The sequence below is a fragment of the Phascolarctos cinereus genome, unplaced genomic scaffold (genome assembly GCF_003287225.1).
Source record: "Phascolarctos cinereus isolate Bilbo 61053 unplaced genomic scaffold, phaCin_HiC Scaffold_9;HRSCAF=440, whole genome shotgun sequence".
Taxonomy (NCBI): Eukaryota; Metazoa; Chordata; class Mammalia; order Diprotodontia; family Phascolarctidae; genus Phascolarctos; species Phascolarctos cinereus.
Genome location: NW_027556402.1, coordinates 160,667,327 through 160,688,863, shown reverse-complemented (window position 1 = coordinate 160,688,863; position 21,537 = coordinate 160,667,327). Strand labels below are relative to the sequence as shown.

Here is a 21,537-nt window from a genome sequence, read left to right as displayed (position 1 = left end):
TAGGATAGGAATTCAAAAACAACACAAAACTGTTATTTAGTTGTTTCAGTCATGTCTGACTCTTCGTGACCCCATTTGGGGTTTTCTTAGCAAAGATACGGGAGTGCTTTGCTATTTCCTTCTCCAGCTCATTTTACATGAGGAACTAATAACAGGGTTAAGTGGCTTGTCCAGGGTCACACAGCTAATAAGTGTCTAAGGGTGGACTGGAATGCAGGTCCTTCTGACTTCAGGCCAGCACTCCATCTATCTATTAGGCCAGCACCATCCGCTATCATAACACAAAACTAGTGAGTTACATATTTCTTTGGACTTATTTATTTTCTAAAACTATTTTGTAAGGCTTTTATTTACGTGCAAATTTGGAAAAAGGCAAATCACTAAAAATAATTTCACTGTTCAACTAGTTAATTTTAAAAACAAGATCAATAATTTAAGACATATAGAATTAAATTTGCCAAAAGCAAAGATTTCAAATCTTACCTAAAACTTCTGTAGGGAGTGATTATTTCAAAACATTGTTTTACAGTCCGATCCACGTGTTTTACATTTGCTAAATTCATAGGAATTACAGTAATACCAAGTCCACTCTTAAAATCCTAGTTTGAAAAATACAAACATTCAAAAAAATTTAAGTGCGCATATTTTAAAGGCTGAATCTTTATATAAAACATCAAAATTCAACATTTTAGTAGTCACACTTGCTGAATACAAACCAATTTTTGAAAGGTTAGTTCAAAAGATTTCCTTTTTTCCCCGCAGTTATTTTTGTTACTCTCAAAACCATATGATATTCTAAGATTTACAGTTTGGGTGTTAATGATTTATGATTTGCTTTCCTTCAAATGGAAGATAAGCTGCCCAGCATGTAGTTCCTAAGGGCAATATATTTTCTGTTTTTAAAAGCAGGCATGATTACTAAAACTTATAAAAGTATTACCTTTGATCCAAAACACTTGAGGAAAACCCTGCATTTATTCATGCATCCTGGGTAGAAGCAATATTCATTTTAAGATGTAAACAATAACATGTTCTCTTGCTATATATTTCTCTTTCCATTTTAAAATTCCCAAAATTGTGTCTTTTCATGGAAGTATCTTTCCTAGAAAATATTTGTGTTACTAGTGCTGGCTGCCATCAAAACATATCATATTTTGGCTATTATAATTTTGTCAAATACTGGGTGTTCAAAAAGTCTTAGTACAGTTTTAAATTTCAGTAACCTCAGAAGCATAAATGCTACAAAGTTATAGGGGAGAATGATTTGAAAAGTTGAATATTAAAATTTTAAAATATTGATCTTTTTTGTTAAAATTCAACATTATCACTATTATATGTTATATATAACCTCAGGTTTTGAATTTTGTTAAGATTTTCGTCAGTTGCTAACTAACAGAAAGGGTTGAATTTTTAATCCTAGTCTTAAAATCATCCAAAGAATGAAGTTTTGATGTGTGGGCCACAGTTTTCATTTGACCCCACAAGAAAAAGGCTAAGGGAGATATATAAAGCGTCTAAAGGGGCCTGCTAATCTAAACAAAGACAATACCCAATATGTAAGGAATGGAGAAGACATGCTAGTAATGAGAACAACTTAACAGAAATCTTTGAATAGCTTTTAAAAAAGTTTTTGGCATAACTTACAGTAACAAAATGTCTGGGTTTTTTTCCCTAAGTAAAATATAAAAAGTATTAACTTCAATATCTGAATGGACCATTTGGTTATATACATACTATAAACTTTTTATCTTCCTGATAGTTATATAAATTTAATGAATTATAATAAATATAAATATAATCTATTTAACTATCACATATTTAAAATAACATATAATATTCATCCATATACATTCAAGTTTCAAATAAAAGATTACTGTGAGAAAGATATATTTGCTTTTCATTTTAAAACCATCAATTAAAAATATTACTGCACTACTAAGAAAAAATGAGGTGTTGGGTATCATCATACAAAGATTTATGTGAGCAAATGAGAGCTTAGAACATTTAATTAAATGGTGGCATCTTCATACTGTAGTTCAGTGAAGGAATGTGAAAATGTGACATTTTCTCTTGCAGAAAATGTAAAGGTTCAAAAACCATCCTAATGACATTCATAACACAGGAACATCGCTTTTCATGTTCATCCTTCACTTATACATTTGTGCGTCCTTTTAAAAATAAGTTATTCAAGATAGGAATTGCTTGCCTCCAGAAACTTACAGTTACATGAATTATATTGTTCTTTAGTCAAAACACAGTGAAATGGAATTTTAAACATCCACATACCCTTTTCCTTCTCAAAAATTTTTTTTTCAAGTAAAAGACTGCTCCTCAATCATGGTTCATGTAGTTGCTTTCAATTTTTTTTTTCCCTTAAGCCTTTAGCTATGATTTCAATGGTTCTGCAACTTCATCAATACATCCATGAACCCTTCTCTCTCTAGCAATGCAAATTTAAGTCCCTCCACAACTAATACACTTTAATATACAGGAAATGATATATAATTTAGGCTTCAAAATGAGGAAGAATCATAAAATCATGGAATTCCAACGTTGGAAGGGGGCATCAATTTAGTCCAACTCACACCAAAAAAAAAAAAAAAGCCCAAACACACAAACTATGCCACAATCAACAAGTGATCATCAAATATCTAGCTGAAGAGCTCTAGGGAATGGGAAACAACTAACTCCCTGCAGGAGACCACCACAGCTGTAGGACAATTAAAGACTGCCATATAGATATACAACATTCCTAGCCTGCTGATGTAGTGAAGCGAAGTCTGCTCTCTCCAGAAGGACAGGTTCCAATGCCCCTTTTAAGCCTCAACAACCCAGATATAAGATAGTTCCTGAGATCTGACAAAACCCAGCTCAATGTAGGTCATTTGTACCATCTTTGAGGGGGACAAAGGAGTGTTGCATATCCTGCAATACTCCCAGAAGCAGCTTATCACATGTTTGGATAACTCTAATAGGAATTTTTCCTCCCTATATCAAGCCCAAATTGTCATTTTTGCAACTTTTACCTTTCCATGTGGAACATGTGCCCAAAAGCCCTTCAAAAACTTGAAGATAAGGGGCAGCTAGGTGGCACAGTGGATAGAGCACCACCCCTGAAGTCAGGAGGATCTGAGTTCAAATCCGACCTCAGACCAAACACTTGACATTTACTAGCTGTGGGACCCTGGGCAAAGTCACTTAATCCCAACTGCCTAAAACAAAAAAACAAAAAAAAAATAAAATAAAAACTTGAAGACAGCTATTATGTCCCTCAGCCCCTCACATTCTTTTCTTCTTCATGCTGATTATCTCTAGTTCCTTCAACCAATCCTCACATAGCATAGCCTTAAAAATTTGATTAGCTCTTCCACTAATTTGAAAATAATTTTTGGTGATTCTTGCTGAATATAAAATTGTCTCTATCTCCAACAATAAGGTCATGCTACAGCATCTTCCTATGTGATTAAGCAGTGAGGAATTAAGCAGTGAGCTTTATAATAGAAGACCTCTAAAAGACAAATAAATTTATCCTCAGTGAAATCTGAACAAAAGTCTTATCCTTCATACTTGAAGAAGCCTATACTAATATGATTAGACTGAATAGATATGACCTAAATAAGATCCCTTATGAATATGAAGTACAGGAGATGAATGGATTTAAGGGATTAGATGCGGTAGATAGGATGCCTGAAAAACCATGGACACAGATTCACAATATTGTACAGGGGGCAGCTACAAAAAAATCCCAAAGAAAAAAAAGAGCAAGAAAGCAAAATGGATGTCTGATGAGGCTTTACAAATAGCTAAGAAGAAAAGCAAAAGGCAAAAAAGAAAGGGAAAGATATACCCATCTAAATGTCAAATTCCAGAGACTAGCAAGGATAGAGAAGGATTTTTGTTTAAATTAGCAACACAAAATAATAGAAGGGAACAATTGAATGGAAAAGATATGAGGTCTCTTTAAGACAATCAGAGATACCAAGGGAACATTTATTGCAAAAATGGGCATGATAAAAGACAAAAATGGCAGGGACCTAACAGATGTATGAGAGATTAAGAAGTAGCAAGAATATACAGAAGAATGATAGAAGAAAGATCTAAACATCACCAAAAACCCACGAAGGCGTGATTACTGATCTAAAATCAGACATCATGGAGAATGAAGTTAAGTGGTCTTAGGAAGTATTGCTAACAAGAAGGCTAGTGGAGAAGATAGATTTCTAGCTGAGCTATTTAAAATTCTAAAAGACAGGGGCAGTTAGGTGACGCATTGAATAGAGCACTGGACCTGAGTTCAAATCCAGCCTCGGACACAAAACCCTCACTAGATGTGTGACCCCAGGCAAGTCACTTAACCCCACTGCCTTGCCAAAATAAATAAATAAACAAATAAAAATACTTTAAGGGGCAGCCAGGTGGCACAGTGGATAGAGTACTGGCCCTGGATTCAGGAGGACCTGAGTTCAAATCCAGCCTCAGACACATAACACTTACTAGCTGTGTGACCCTGGGCAAGTTCCTTAACCCCAATGCCTATCCAAAAAAAAAAAAAAATCCTAAAAGATGATGCTGTTAAAGTGCTGCATTCAATATGCCAGAAACTTTGGAAAACTCAACAATAGCCAATGGATTACAAAGGAACAGTTTACATCCCAATTCTAAAGAAGGGCAATGCCAAAGAATGTTCAAATTACTGAACAACTGCACACTCATCTCACACAACAGCAAGGTTACGCTTAAAATTCTGCATGCTAGGCTTCAGCAGTATATGACGTAAGAATTGCCAGAAGTGCAGGCTGGTTTTCAAAGAGGTAGAGGAACTAGAGACCAAATTGCCAATATTCACTGGATTATGGAGAAATCAAGGGAGTTCCAGAAAAACATCTCTTTCTGTTTCACTGACTACACTAAAGCCTTTGACTGTGTGGATCAGAGCAAAACATGACAAGTCCTCAAAGTGATGGGAATACCAGATCATCTTATTTGTTTCCTGAAAAACCTGTAGGTGGGTCAAGAAGCAGCAGTTAAAACGGAACATGGAACAATTGACTGGTTTAAGTTTGGGAAAAGAATATGATAAAGCTTTATATATTGACACCTTATTTAACTTATATGCAAGGAACATCACGTGAAATGCCAGGTTAGATGAATCAAAAGCCTAGGCTGCTAGGAGAATTATCAATAATCTCAGATGTGCAGACAATACCAATATTACAGCAGAAAGTAAAGAGGGGTGAAGCCAAGATGGAGGAGTGAAAGCAGTGACTTGCTTGAGCACTCCCCCAAATCCCTTCAAATTACCTATAAAATATGCCTCTAAACAAATTCCAAAGCAGCAGAACCCACAAAAAGAGAGAGTGAAGCAAATTTCCAACCCAAGACAACCTGGATGATTGATCAGAAAGCCATATCGTGCCGGGCTGGTAGAAGAGCAAAGCATCATGGGTGCACAGGCCTCAGCGAACCTGGAGTAGGCCTCAGAGGACTGAATTGCAGGCAGCTGTGGCAGTTTCCAGACTTCTCAACCAAAGAAGGCCAAAGACAACCTAGAAGATCAGTGGGAAAAGTCTGTTTCTGCGGTGCTGAGAGAGGAGCACAGGGTCTCAGTTCCAGTTCCCCAAGAGAGTGGCCCTCAGGGCTGCAGCTGCCTTTGGCCCACAGACTGAGAGGGAGTTGGGTGGCTGATCAAAGGGAGATTGCAGAGATCTCTCTACTGGTGCAGGATTCTCTTGCTTTGCCCATGCTTGGATCTGGGTTACAGTTCTGGGTGGCAATCCTGGGGTGAGGAGGAGAGCTGGTGGAGTGGAGCTTGTACTGGCTGTGGAGAGGAAACCCTCACAGTTCCAAGTCAGAAAAGACTGCTTGTGGTCACTCATAGACCAGAGCACAGGCCAGGAAATGAGTAAAACACATCACCCTTGATCATACCACCTTGGAAGAAATAAAAATTTACAGGTCTCTAGACGTATTTCTGAAAACGGCTGCACAAAACCCCTGGCTTGGGACAGTACGTTCTCCACACTGGAAACAGACTCTTACCTTAACAAAGAGTTTATAACTCAAATAATTGGCCGGGATCATGAGCAAGCAGCGCAAAAAGAGTCAGACTATAATATCTTACTTTGGTGACAAAGAAGATCAAAACAATACAACCAGAAAAAGACAACAAAGCCAAAGCTCCTACATCACAGCTTCCAAGAAAAATATGAATTAGTCCCAGGCCATGGAAGAGCTCAAAAAAGATTTTGAGAAGCAAGTAAGAGAAGTAGAGGAAAAAACTGAGAGTGATGCTAAAGGAGACCCCAAAAAATACTGAAGAAAATAACACCTTAAAAAACAGCCTAACCCAAATGGCAAAAGAGGTCCAAAAAGCCAATGAGGAGGAGAATGCCCTAAAAAGAAAAATTGGCCAAATGGAAAAAGAAGTCCAAATGCTTATTGAAGAAAATACTTCCTTAAAAATTAGAATGGAGAAACTGGAAGCTAGTGACAATTTGAGAAATAAAGGCACTGTAACACTAATCCAAAAGAATGAAAAAATAGAAGAGAATGTGAAAAATCTCATTGGACAAACAACTGACCTGGAAAATAGATCCAGGAGAGAGAACTTAAAAATTATTGGACTATCTGAAAGCCATGATCAAAAATAGAGCCTAGACATTCATCTTTCAAGAAATCATCAGGAAAACTGCCCTGATCTTTTAGAACCAGAGGGCAAAATAGAAATTGAAAGAATCTACTGATCACCTCCTGAAAGAGATCCCCAAAAGAAAACTCTAGGAATATTGTAGCCAAATTCCAGACTTCCCAGGTCAAGGAGAAATATTTCAAGCAGCTAGGAAGAAACAATTCAAGCATTGTGGAAACACAATCAAGATAACACAAGATTTAGCAGCTTCTACATTAAGGGACCACAGGACATGAAATATAATATTCCGGAGGGCAAAGGAGACAGGATTACAAGCAAGAATCACCTACCCACCAAAACTGAGTATAATCCTTCAGGGGAAAAAGTGGTCATTCAGTGAAATAGGGGACTTTCAAGCATTCCTGAGGAAAAGACCAGAGCTGAATATAAAATTTGACTTTCAAATATAAGACTCAAGTGAAACATAAAAAAAGTAAACAGGAAAGAGAAATCATAAGAGACTTATTAAGGCTGAACTGTTTACATTCCTGCATGGAAAGATGATATTTATAACTCATGAGTCCTCTGTCAGTACTAGGGTGGTGGGAGGGGAAAAAAAATTATATGTATGTATACATAGATAGAGGGCACAGGGTGAGTTGAAGATGAAGGAATGATATCTGGAAAATAAAATTAAGGGATGAGAGAGGATTATACTGGGAGGAGGAGAAATGGAAAAGTAGAATGGGGTAAATTATCTCACATGAAACAGACAAGAAAAGGCTTTTACAGTGGAGGGGAAATGGGGGATGGTGAGAGGGAATGAGTGAATCTTATTCTCATAGGATTTGGCTTAAGGAGGGAATAACACACAATGGGGTATGGAAATCTATCTTACCCTACAGGAAAATAAGGGGGGAAGGGGACAAGAGAGCAGGGGGTTGATAGAGGGGAGGGCAGACTGGGGGAGAGGATAATCAAAAGCAAACACTTCTCAAGAGGGACAGGGTCAAAAGAGAGAATAGAATAAATGGGGAGTAGGATAGGATGAAGGGAAATATACTTAGTTTTTCACAACAGGACTACTATGGAAGTGTTTTGCATGACTACACATCTATAACATGTATGGAGACGCTTGCCTTATCAATGGGGGTGGGTAGGGAGGGAGGAAGAGAGAAAATTTGTAACCCAAAGTTTTAAAAACATATGTTAATAATAAAAAAAAATTAAAGAAAGAAGAAAAAAAAAGAAAGTGAAGAATTAAGAAACCTCTTAATGAGGGTAAAAGAGGAGAGTATAAAACCTTGCCTGAAGCTTAACATTAAAAAAAAAAACAAAACCTTAAATCATGACAACTGGTCCCATTACTTTTGGCCAAACAGAGGGGGAAGAAATGGAAGCAGTGTCAGATTTCATATTCCTGGCCTCAAAGATCACTACAAATGGTGACTGCAGATATGAAATTAAAAGAAATTAAAAGCTCCTTGGGAAGGAAAACTATGGCAAATCTGTACAGCATACTAAAAAGCAGAGACAACACCTTGCCAACAAAGGTCTGTATTGTCAACGCTACATTGTTTTGGTTTTTTGGGTTTTTTTTTTTCCTTCCAGTAGCAACATATGGCTGTGAGAGCTGGATTATAAAGAGAGCTGAGCACCACAGAATAGATGCTTTCAAATTGTGGTGCTGGAGAAGGCTTTTGAGTGTCTGCTGGACAGCATGGAGATCAAATCAGTCAATATTTAAAGAATACAGACTATTCCTTGGAAGGACAAATACTGAACCTGAAGCTTAAATATTTTGGCCACAAAATTAAAAGACAGAACTCACTGGAAAAGACCCTGATGTTGAGAAAGACTGAAAACAAAAGGAAAAGGGGCAGCAGAGAATGATGGATAGATAAGCGTAATGGAAACAATGAACAGGATCTTGAACAGACTTTGGGAGATAGTGGACGATAAAAGGGCCTGGAGTGCTATGGTTCTTGCAGTAATAAAGAGATAGAAATGACTGAACAACAACTACTAATCACTACTGATCACTCTTTGAATTGTTCACTCCCTTCCCCTGCTGTATTGACACTGGTCTTCTCTGCTCTCATCAGGTTTCCTTATGACCAAAGCATGAATTTTCAAGATGTACCCTGTGAAACAAACAGTCATGATTTGGGAAATAGCATTATACTCTAATCAATTAAGTAACTAGTTAAAAGCCAAAGACACTAAGACCCCTATGATTATTCATATTAAAGTCTTTTATGAAAAAAAATAGTTCCTCTCAGATTGTAAATGATTTTGTGCATTCAACTGTAATAAAGTTGGAGATGGACAGCGTCAAAGGACAAATGATTCTTCCCAAGGACCTCTTAAACATGAGACAAAATTTCAAAATGGCTGACTTAAAAGCCTCAAAGTTCATCTTTATATATACTTGTTACAACCTACAAACAAAAATCAGCTTCTTCAAAAAAAATCAGAATACTGACAGTTTTCTTTCCACATTTACACATTCCTACCTATCTAAGTAGCTGAAGGCCAGTGATAAGGAAAGAGATTAAACGTATTCTGACTAGCCCCAGGACAGAACTAGGAAAGATGGGAAGCTATCAGATAGACATGAGGGAAAGATTCCTAACAATTACAATTAGAGTGAAATAAGAGAACTAACAGTACTGAGAATACATTGTACTAGATTTCCTCTGTCCCAGAAGTGTTCAAGCAGAGACTGGAGGACTGTTTGCCAATGTTGTTATAAAAGAGATTTCCATTCAAATATGGGTTAGATTAAATGTCCTGTGAGGTGAGGTCTTTTAAAGTTCTTAGGTGCTGTGATCTATTTGCATTTTGCAAAAAAAAAAACCAAACATGTATATGTGATCTCTCAATCAATACCTTTTCATTTTCATATCAATTAGCTTCATTTCCTAGCTCTTTATCACCATACCAAGAACATTTGTGCTAATTTTTCATAATGTGTATAAAGGAATCATTAGTCACATTCAAATTATGAAACAAAATTAGTTATACCAAGAAACTTGACTGTGTAATTTCATATTGATGGTTAAGGCCAAAATTAATTTAGGAAAGTATTTGAATAATTTAATCCTGGGAAATACTTTAGATTAGAAATGCCTTATATTAAATGTATACTGGTGAAACTATGAAATCTCCCAAATAAAATGTTCTACTGTCTGGGAACAAAAATAAAGCTATTAAGCCAATACTTGTTTCCACATCAGTTAGGTTCAAAGAATCAAAGAGCTGGCTGGATTTTAAGAAATGTCTGTGACTACATACCTGCTTGCAAATAAATGGGCAAAAGGGATTTCAGAAGGCATTTTATAAGCTTTATCAAAATTACGTGCATTTTTCCACTTTATAAGGCGTGCTCTTTTTATATAAGTTTTATTCACAGAAGCTTAAAAGTTCTAAGAATTGACATGAAATATACTAGGTTGAAAAACACAAAGCCTTGAAATAGCTGTTCTCATGGATGTATATTTAGATATAGATATGTAATATACAACATACAAAAATATAAAATTTCAAGACAAGACTATCATTTAACTGTAACTTTCCTCAATAAAAATAAAAATAACTGCATTTGACCATTTAAGTATTTTTCTTATTACAGTTATTAAAATGACAAGGTGTTATCTGTAATGTTTCAAATGGAATTTACTTTTACCTACTAAAATAGAATAAAATTAAAAGAATATTTTAAACAGAAATTAAGATTTTTTAAAAAAATAATTATGGATGCATTTTATAGCAACAGCTTCATTTGAAATCAATCAATGAATTTTGTTGTTTTCAGCAAACTCTTGTCTAAATATGAATTGGACCTTTTTCAAACATAAGATATTTTCATTGAAGATCTTCATACATTCTTAGTCTCTCAGTGAACACCTGGTATGCATTTCACTAATGTTATTAAGTATGATTTTTTTTTAAGAAACAAAAAGATGACAAGAGGAACATATCAAATAGTAGGTGGAGATTTGGATTCTGTAATACTGTAAAACTATCTTACTTTAAAAGTCTATGGAACTCAGTTTTCTCATCTAAAAAAAATGAGGAGCTTGGACTAGATAAATGCTAATGTCCCTTGTAACAATGATAATCTATGAAATCATCACAGTACTATTTTCCTCCATGAAAATAGACAATATAGGCAGACACACACATATGTATGTATGTATGTATGTATGTATACACATATGGGCAAGAAATAACACTGTCTAGGAGAATTTTTGTGGGGAAGTTTTTGTGTTTGAGGTTCTATATATAAATGCCTAAAGACTAATTCTTAGCATGTACTAAGATATTCCTTAAAACATTGCTACTCTGGGTTCAGCATTATTGTGAGCCAAAAAAGGGAATGTCTTGTTAATTTTAAAAAGATTCGAAGGACTAAGCAGGGTTTCATATACAGAATTTATTTTCATACACAACCTTTAACTAATGTATCTAGTCTATTCATAATGGCAAAGCTCTTTACATAAGATCTTCATGATAGCATCTAGGGAAACATTTCTTCATGTTATTTCTAAGTGTATAAAGCTGATGGTACTGTTTCAAATACTAAGGTGAAAAAGCGATCTCAATAAATACCATAGGTGTGTGACACCTTATAACACATGATTTTTAAACTTTCATTTACTACATAAAATGTTTTTATACTCAAAATGTCCTCAAAATCATAATATATGGTTATAGCAATAAAATTTTATTAAGATTAATTTAGATTTATCATGATAATGTAAAAGATTTTATGGTAAGAAATAAAAACGAACATTTCACATTCATAAACATAGAGATAAAAAAAAAACCATCCCATATTTGTTGAAATTTTCAATCTATTCCTGAAAATACCAAATGCCAGATTTCAGTGCCAGGGATGTTAGAACCCATTGCTCAAACATTTGCTATAAACAGATGTGCCATGGGCACCAGCTGTCCCAGGAAACACCAGATTTAAGGATTGGCCAGACCATGAGAACCTGGGGCACCACCTCCAATATGCTGCTTCCTTCTCTGCCACAAAGCATCCCCAACCCTGTACCTGGATTTAAGCTATACCACTGTTTTATCCACACATGTGAACATGAGTGAAAATGTTTTTAAAAAGTAGAACTTCAAAACAGAAAGGATTTTCTCTAATTTAAGAAATGAGTTAACATATCCATTTATGTATAGAATGAATATGTATTATACATATATTCAGCATATGTATTATGTATGTATATCCCTTCTATTTAACGATTATTAGAGGCCACATAAGATCATCAAGAAAGGGGGGAGGGAGGTCTGACAACTGTTCAATAATATATTTATCAGAAAATGAAAGAAAGCCCACCAATTGATATGTTAAAAAAAATCAGAAAACAAAACTCAAGCTTTTTAACCTAGTAATTTTAACGTTGACAGGTCAATTGCAGGAATGATACCATGTTATATGTACTTTGTTAAACATTTTCATTAAAATCCTCCTATGTGACAAAAGGAAAAATATGGGGTGGGGGGGATTTCATTGGCATAAGGAACTTGAGCAAAGAAATGAAAATCAGTAACTATTTGGCAGTTTTATAATCTCAGAAAGCTCCTTAAGGCATGGAATGAGAGGTCCAGTGAGTTGACAAATGGGACTTTATCTCAGGTCTTTCTAATTGTAGAGTTGGCTATCTATTCACTATGCTATGCAACATTGCCTAGTTAAAAAAAAAAACCATAGAAAGTAGAATTATGTATCAAAAACACATTATTTTTCATTGACTGAGAGATAACAAAGTCCCATAGTATAAAGAGATTTCAGATATCCTTTAAAATTTCATCCAATAAGGGGCAGCTAGGTGGTACAGTAGATAGAGTACCAGCCCTGGATTCAGGAGGACCTGAGTTCAAATCTGGCCTCAGACACATAATACTCACTAGCTGTGTGACTGTGGGCAAGTCACTTAACCCAAATTGCCTCACCAAAAGAGAGAGAGAGAGAGAGAGAGAGAGAGAGAGAGAGAGAGAGAGAGAGAGAGAGAGAGAGAGAGAGAGAGAGAATGTATTTATTATCAAAAAGTTGCAAAAAAGCCAGAATATCTTAACACCCACAGGAAAAATTGTTCTCCTTTTAAAACATGGCATCAACATAGCATGACTGATATGAAGCCTTTCTCAGAAATAGTTTGAGCTTATTATGGTTCAGATTTACCACATAAATCCATTAATGTCTCTCACACATAGAACTAAGTATGGTTTCCAGGTTAAAAAGGGCATTGAACCAAAACGTCATAATCATTTGACATAATCAGATGATATCAAGTTAAATGACTCCACTGGTGAGGGAGGAGGCAGAACATCAAACAGCTCTTTCATTTCATGGAATCTTTCTCTTATGATACCAAAATGTCATGTCTTGATAAGTGAAACATTTTTAATGAAAGACAAAGACTGATGACTATGAGCTTGACTCTAGAGGTCACCTTGACCCAATGAATGATGGTATTGATACTTAAAAATACCTTTGTTTCCTTTTGGCAAGACATACAGTGGATCTGTTATCCAGGATATTCAGGAGAAAGCTATAACTGAATATGTTAAGAGACTTATTGGCATTCTGAAATCAAAGTCAAATAGTAACATCAGGTTTAAGGTAATTAACACTAATCAATACCAGTCCTAATATGTGATTTCATAACTATATAACATATACCACAACATGTTAGGAAAATATCCTCAGAAATCCATATAATATTAATGAAACATTTAACCTATCATCCAAAAACAGCAAAAGAAATGTTAACACTTCCCCATGGGGGAAAAAAAAGAGAACAATGATAAACTGAAATTCTCAGAGCATATGACAAATAAGTCAAAAATCTAAAAACCATTTTTTACAATCACATATCACTTCACCAAACAACCGGAGTTCACACTGGGGTTTCCTAACTTTCAGACTTCAAAATCATACCTGTACTGCTTTCTTGTCCTAGAGCTTTCCTCAGAGCCTAAAGTTTCCTTACTTTAGAATATCCAACTAACCCTGCAGTCTCCTTCCCCTGAAATAATCCCCTACAGAGCTGCCCCCCTTCTCTCATTTCTGAGTTCCTCCTAGGCCCTACATTTCTGGAGGGACCCTGGGATAGCCAGTCTGCATTACCCTCCTGTATCTACTCCTGACTTCCACAGTTCCAAACTATGAATTCATGCCTTTATCTCCTCCTCCACTTTGATTTTTAGCTCCTGTTTGTGAGTTGTCTTCTAATAGAGCTGACTTTCTGTTTGTGTTTATAGCCCCAGTGCTTAACCCAAAGAAGGACATAATGTTTGTTTCCTTCTTTCCTTTCAATAGGTACATACCACTGGATTTGACAAATATAACAGAAAGTGGCTTCACCTCCAGATGGAATGAATGAATAAAAATAATATTTATTAAGGACCTAGTGCATTCCAGGCATGGTGGTAAGCACTGGGTATACAAACATAAACAAACAAGATAGCCCTTGCCCTTGAGGAGCTCACATTTTAATTGGGGAAGGAGGGAAGAATAAGGGTTTAGATGTTAGCATGGCTATAAATGTCTGGGAACTGGTATGGTGGGTCTGATACTAGGTAAAATAAAATGAGTCATCATCAATCTGTGCCCAAGGTCACGGAGATGGAAGCCTATGAAATGGCTAAAATCAAGAGCAGAATCAAAAAGCTCTCAAAAGGTCAAATGTCTGCGTGAAATCAGCTAACGATATGTCAATAATGATGCTGCCAAAACATAGCTTAGGCATGTGGACTTGTTTTTAGAATCATGGGTTTATGTTAGGAAGTGGGAACTAAGTAATCACCATTATAAATCACAGAGCCAAGACATAATGTTCAATACAAATTATTCAAGAAAACTATAAACCACAGGCTTTGTAACCATTACTAGAGGCTGCAAAAATTTAACACCTACTGAATAACTTGCAAGACATGTCTTAACCGCTAGAAATATATATATATATATATCTCAAAAGCACATTATCTTCCATGGACTGATGGATGACTACAAAAACAGACCTCAAAATATCTTGGATAAAAAGATAAAAGATCCCTAAGGAGCACAGAACCATCTAGCCCAATGTCCCGATTTTCTAGCTCCGGGAACTAAGGCAGAGAGAAGTTAAATGACTTTCCCAACATCACATAGGTAGGATGGAACACAAGACAACCAACTTCAGAATCTTCACATTCTTCCCACTATATACATATATACATATTTACATATACTACAAATAAAGAATTCAAAATGTCCTAGAGAACTCAACAAATAAAGTGTAACTAGACTTTTATCACAGACCAAATTATTGCCCACAACTGCCTGAACCTAACAGTGATTCAAAAAAAAACTTAAGTATACTTTCTAAATATGTGTTTCCATGTCAAATACTCAATCTCCAAGATATGTGGAATCAAACATCTTAAAAAAAAAAAACTAACATTAAGTAATCAAAATTTTATGATAACAAGATGAAGTATATGTCATTCCCAATGTTCTATTTCCTACTGGAATTGTCTCAAGAAAGCTTTCAGTGACTCCCCAGAAGATAAGCATACATCCTAATATTTTATTCAAGTAGAAAAAAAGCATTTATTTTAACCAACTGTGCAATGGTCCAGTGAATACTGTCTATCACCATTTTCTATCTTATTATTTTAGGTACCATTATTTTCATCTCATTCTCATCTTTTATTGATGGAGTTCAGATGGTTTTGAAAGCCACTGGATTAACTACAGTGGCATCGCCCAGGAATTGTGTTCAAATTGGTAGAGGTAACTTGTTCAGCACTCCAGCTTCCAGCATCTAGGGGCTTAGTGGTAGAAGCCTCCAGCTAAGTCCATTTCAGGGGAAGGAAAACATATTTCTTCTCCCCCTGAACTGCAGGACAAGCTTGTGAATTTTTGAAAACCAAAGGATGTGAATTTTTCTCACTGGCATCCTAGCAACATCTCCAGGACAACAGGGATCAGAAAAGTTTCTGCAGTGGGGTTGCAGATTTTATTGTTTGTTTGTTTTTTCGTCCCAGTTACTTCATCGCATCTGACTCTTCGTGACCCCATTTGGGGTTTTCTTGACAAAGATCCTGGAGTGGTTTACCATTTCCTTCTCCAGCCCATTTTACAGATGAGGAAACTGAGGCAAACAGGATTAAGTGACTTGCCCAGAGTCACACAGCTAGTAAGTGTCAGGGGCCACATTTGAACCCATGTCTTCCTGACTCTAGGCCCAGTGCTCATATCTACTGCGTCACCTAGAAGCCTCAGGATTACTGACAGATGATAAAATCAGTAAAGATCAATTCAAGGCTCTATAAGGAATCCAGAAGAAAAGCAATCCAACTAGAGGAAATATCTTAAAGACAGCAGCAAAAGAAAACAGAACTTCCAGGAGCTTAGTGTTACCCCTCTGCTGCATGTGCTCTCTAAGCCTGAGTTCACTTTCCCCTGGACTCTGTATTTATTGGTAAGAAAGTCATAGACTTTGGGGGAGATGTTTTATACCAAACTATACCACTGTGGAAACACCTGCCAGAGTGAGCGGGAGTAGGAAAAGGACACCACATCATGGGCTACACAAGGATTCTTATTCCTCTATTCATATAAGCAAAAAAAAAAAGATATTTGATGACCACTGTGTTTTTGTTTCCTAAAGAGAAACCTTATATATTCCCTCAGGGATTATTTCTGATTCTAATAATTGTACAGGAAAATGTTGGAGCAGGAGGCTGGGGGTTGGGGGGTGGGGGGAAGGCACACAAAGTAAGGGGGGGGGAAGTTTACGGAAACAAAGAAGGATCATGTTGCCTGGGCAGAGGAGAAATATGCATTTTTCAGATGATGAATTAAATCAATCAAAACGCATTTTAAAGCTTCTACTATAACCTAGATCCCAGGGAGCCAAAGTCAAAAACAACAGTCCTGATTGTCAAGAACCAAACATTTCAGAAGACAATTTACAAATAAGTAAACCCATATACAAAGTATATCTGATTAGGCACTCCTGTCTGAACATGCTGGCTAGACGTTATTAAAATATATCAGTGCAAGTTTATAGTACTGGCACAATATTCAATAAATATTTGCTGACTGACATCTCAAAATTTTTCTAAAGTAGATAATTAGGCAACTGATTTTTTTTAATCTGTGAAGTAATAACACAATGACTTGCAGAGTCAGCACTTTAAAAGTTTATTGAGTAATTAATATTAGATAAAATTTAGAATATTAGATATTATGGGATATTAGAAAAAGAAGCCATTTAAAATTCCCTTTGGCTTTTAAGTTCGAAAAAGACATAGATTCTATCATTTTGAGGCAAGACAACATGGAATCATAGCATGGCATTCATAAAAAATTGCAATTAAAATGGCTTAAACTGACGTTACATGTTAAATATTAAAAGAGGAGGATTTAATTTAACTGACATTAATAGCACTGCAGTGTTTTGTTAAAAAAAAAAGGCTGAAAAAATAAGGTTATTTTTCTTATGGTTAATACCAAGCAGTGACCTAGATAATTTTTGAGAAAACCCAGCATGGTACCCCCTTTGCTATAATCATTCTATAATTATTTTGATTCCTTCCTCAATTAAAGTGTTATATCCATTTTGAATAAGTTCTATCACTACACAAAGGGAGAGAATGTTCAATGAGATAAATAAAAACAGCAATTGTCATACACCACACCATCAGACACCTGTGCAAGAGAACAATCAAAACCACTTACGTCTCTCAAGGACTTAGTTTTCTCATCTGTAAGATGGAGTGCTAATGACCATCCTGTCTACCATCCTGGGCTGCTGTGAAGCCCCAAGGGCCTCAAGTACATCAATATACTCTGAAAACTGTCAAGGGGTGCAGCCACAAGCAGCATGAATATCACTGTCAATTCCTGCATCTGGAAGAAAATGCAGACGCAGTCCAACAGAAGAAAAGAATATTAACAACACTGATTGCAGTGCTCAGGTAGCAAAACTGCTTAAGATTTCCACTTCATGAGGAGGCCAAAAGCCCTAGAAAATTAAGGTTATAAAGAACTGATATTAAATTGGCAAGTTGTGAGAAACTAGCTCATTAAGAGAAAATTTATGGGAAGGTTTTAACAGATAACAGATAGCTGAATTGTTTTTCAAATAACATCCCTTCATACCAACTGAGGAAATGTGCCTTTGAAATAAAACTAAGACTTCCTCAGGTAAAAGAAAGGCCCGGATCTGACAATTATTTTTAAATGGACCACTGGGGCAGGATTTGTAATCTTCCTAACCAGAAAAAAAGTTTTACAATATACTTCTATCTATGGAGAAGGGGAGGGGAAGAAGAGAAAGGCGAGGAGAAACAGCACTGTTATCTAATTTCTCTAATCTGTCATCCTTATGCTTCCTCAAAGATGCTAAATTCAACTTCATTAACTCAATTAATATTTATTAAGTGCCTATTGCTTGCAAGGTATTGTGCTATGAGCAGTTTACAAAAAAGACCAAATAAATACTCCTAAACCTCTAGGACAATCAATATCCATTCAAAGGCACAGTGAGGGAAGATGGAAAAAGTTCTAACAGCTATTAGGTGACTTGCCTTGGAATAATTATAACAACAACAACTAACACCTATATAGTGCTTACTATGTTCCAGGAACTGTGCTAAGTGTTTTACAATTATTATCTTATTTGATCCTCATAACAACCCTAGGAGGTGGGCGCTATTATTATCCCCATTTTGCACATGAGGAAATTGAGGCAAGCAGAGGTAAAGTGATTTGTTCAAGATTACACAACTAATAAGTATCTGAGAACATATTTGAAATCAGGCCTTCTTGACTCCAGGCCCAGCACTCTATAAGTTACACCACTAAAGTGTATACAAGAAAATGAGATGAATTAAGTCAATTGTGGAGGTCTTTAAATGCCAAACAGCTAGGCAACAGGGAGCCATAGACAATTTCTGAGCAGGTGTGTGCCAATCAGAAAAGTATTTGGGCAATATTAATTTTTCAGCTAATGGACTACAGAGGGAAAAGAATGGAAGCAGAGAAACCAATTAGGAAGATACTTTAATAATTCAGGATATCAAGGGGTCATAAAGGCTTGGACTTTGGTAGCAGTAGCTATGTAAACTGAGAGAATGGGAGGGATGGGAGAAATAATGTGGAGGTAAAACTGACAAGAACTTGGCATTGGATATGAGGCAAGAGGGAAATCCTAGATGACTTGGAGTTTACAAACACGGATAACTAACAAGAATCATTGGGGTGACCTCAACAGAAATAAGTTAATTTGAAAGAAATATGGTTGTTTTAAAAAGGGAATAATGAGTTGTTTGGGATGTTATATATTCACATATTATTAAGAATAATAATAATGATGAGAAAGGATAATTAACATTTATATAGTACGTAAAGTTCATGAAGCCCTTTACAAATATAATCTCATCTTACCTTCACAATGGACCTTTGGAGGTAGGTAATAGTATCGTTCCAATTTTACAGATGAGGAAACTGAAGTAGTCAGAGGTACAAACTCAAAAGCAGATCTTAAGACACCACATGCAGTGCTTTTTTTCCTCCCCTCACTATACCACAATGCCTCTTCTATGAGTCTTAGCAATAATGTTTTTATACATCAAAGAATATAAATGTTTATTGCTAAAGCACAGTCAACAAGATAATCTTTTAAATTTAGATAACTGAAGAGGTGACAAGTCCCAAATTGTCATAACTATTTTTCCCCTTTTTAAATCACCTTGACAAATATGAACATTTTAAATACATAAATAAACAGACTGTATATAAAAGTATAAATTTCTATTATAAAGATATAATAAAATATTTATTAAATTTAATGTGATAATATTAAACCTGAACTATTTGTTACTGTAACCTTCTGAACCTCTTCTTGTCCTAGCTTTCCATCTCACTGACTGTCATCCTACTCCAGCACAATTCAATTCAATTCAATAAAGCAGGGAACTCTGCTAGGCAATGTGTGAGATGATGTTAATGTAAAATAATTCCCCATTCTTATAAAATGAAGAAACTTTTCCCTGAAATTCTGACATCAAAAAGGAAGCAAAAAGATGGTATGAGTAGATAGGTAGAAGGGTCAAGGGTCATTTAAGTAATATAGGATCATGGAGACCTGAGTATGCCTAGGAACAAATCAAAAGATAGATCAGAGTTAGCTAGGAGAGATGGAACAGATTCTGTTAGAAGTAGGAGATGGGCTCAGATTCTTACAATCTAGCCAATAGCTCACTAATGGTCAGATTCCTTAAGAATCTGCCCAATATGACGAATGCTCTAATAAATTTGGCTGAAAGAAGGCATGGGTCAAATTCTTTCAGGCAGGACCTGCTTGTGTTTTGGGTGTCCCAGCACCCCTAAACCTCAACATTTTTGTTGCCCATATAGGGAAACTGCCTAACCCCAAGTTCTTCTCCAGCCAAAACTGGAAGGTATGTAAACCTTCCTACCCCAATCCCCACCCCCGCCCCTTTCTTGCTCTGCAGTTGGGGTTGCTCTCCAAGCACCAAGGATTGGAGGTACTTTTCGGGCAGACAGTTATGAGGGTGTCTCCATTCAGCCTGATGCTCTTAGGTTCTCAATCCACTGGGTCGGTACAAAGTCAAGGACCTGAGTACACCTTCCGCAGCATAGAGGATAAGAATGGATGCCCTATTGGGAAGTGTATGCCCAATTCTGTCAATTCTCTCAGTGTTAGGGAATTGGGGAAAACTGCAGTTGCTTTTTGGTTCCCTGAGGCTTACTTAACTCCCTTCCCTCTACACTCCTGAATCCTCCTTCATGGAGGGTACAGGGAAAAGTCAAAACAGCTAAAAATATCTTGGCAGATTTTGGAGGTTTTGTGATTGATCATTAAGGAATTCTGAATCACCTCCTTACAACCCTGATCACTCCCTTCCCTTAAGTCAAAAGGGTATCTGTTAATCTCTCTCATAGGAGAGGAGAGTTTCACCCTTTCCCCCTCACCTTTGATTTCACCCTCTCCCACCTGGGGTGAAAAGGAGAGGGGAGGGGCAGCAGCTACAAGCGGGCCCCACTGGCAATGGCCTTGGGCTCTGGAGCAACCTTTGCCTGGAAGCATCACCCAGGTTCAGCACATCCTGCTCAGAAAAAGAAGCTAGCCTTCCAACTTCGGTAAGCATGCTCTTTTTAATCTTGTAGTTTTAACTGTTAATGATGAGATGTTGAGTCTCTGTGTAAATTAATTTGGAAATGCATTTACAAAACTGAAGTCACCTCATTGGTAATGGGTTCGTTCCAAGTTTCAAATTGGTGAACTTTTTGTATCAGTTATGTCAAGCAACTTTTCATAATTTGGTTACCACTAAAATAATTTGGCTGTTGTTGGTTATTGTATTAATGTGTAAACTTGCCAAAAAGCTTGTTTGGGTTATGGCTTGCTGAGAATTTGCAAGTGTATAGAAATCTCTAACAACTGACTTGTTACACCAGGACAAATTTAAGTTTGAGATGTAAATCCTGGAAAAGTTTTTCCTAAGCTGTGATTAGTGAAACTTGCTGTGTGAGGTAAAAGCTCATAGGATTTTATTTTGAGTTGTCTGATGGGTCATAATCCATTGATAATCAATAATCTACCATCTGAGAGAAATACCACAAGCTACGCAGAGAATGTGATACTGGTGGGAAGTCAGCATTGGAAAAGTTGACAGCACAATTTTAGCCTCAGTCTAAGGTGGGATCCTCCTGGCTCAGTTTCCCTGTTATGTTTCTTTGAAAAGTAATGTTACCCACCTGGCTGTTCCTGACTCTGGCTATGAGGTGGATTTGATACTGCATGGTAGGAAAACTGAATTATCTGAATCCAAACAGAGCTAAGGATGTTTTATCCTGTCATGTCTGG

At 36.3% G+C, this 21,537-nt stretch overlaps 1 protein-coding gene across 1 annotated transcript in view; it reads right to left on the bottom strand.

The window, feature by feature from the left end:
- The window catches only part of ARAP2 (ArfGAP with RhoGAP domain, ankyrin repeat and PH domain 2), a 239,216-nt gene that overhangs the window by 122,968 nt on the left and 94,711 nt on the right, over positions 1 to 21,537 (bottom strand). Inside the window, 1 exon segment of the mRNA XM_078148406.1 lies at positions 484 to 599. Coding sequence (XP_078004532.1) covers positions 484 to 599 — 116 coding nt within the window.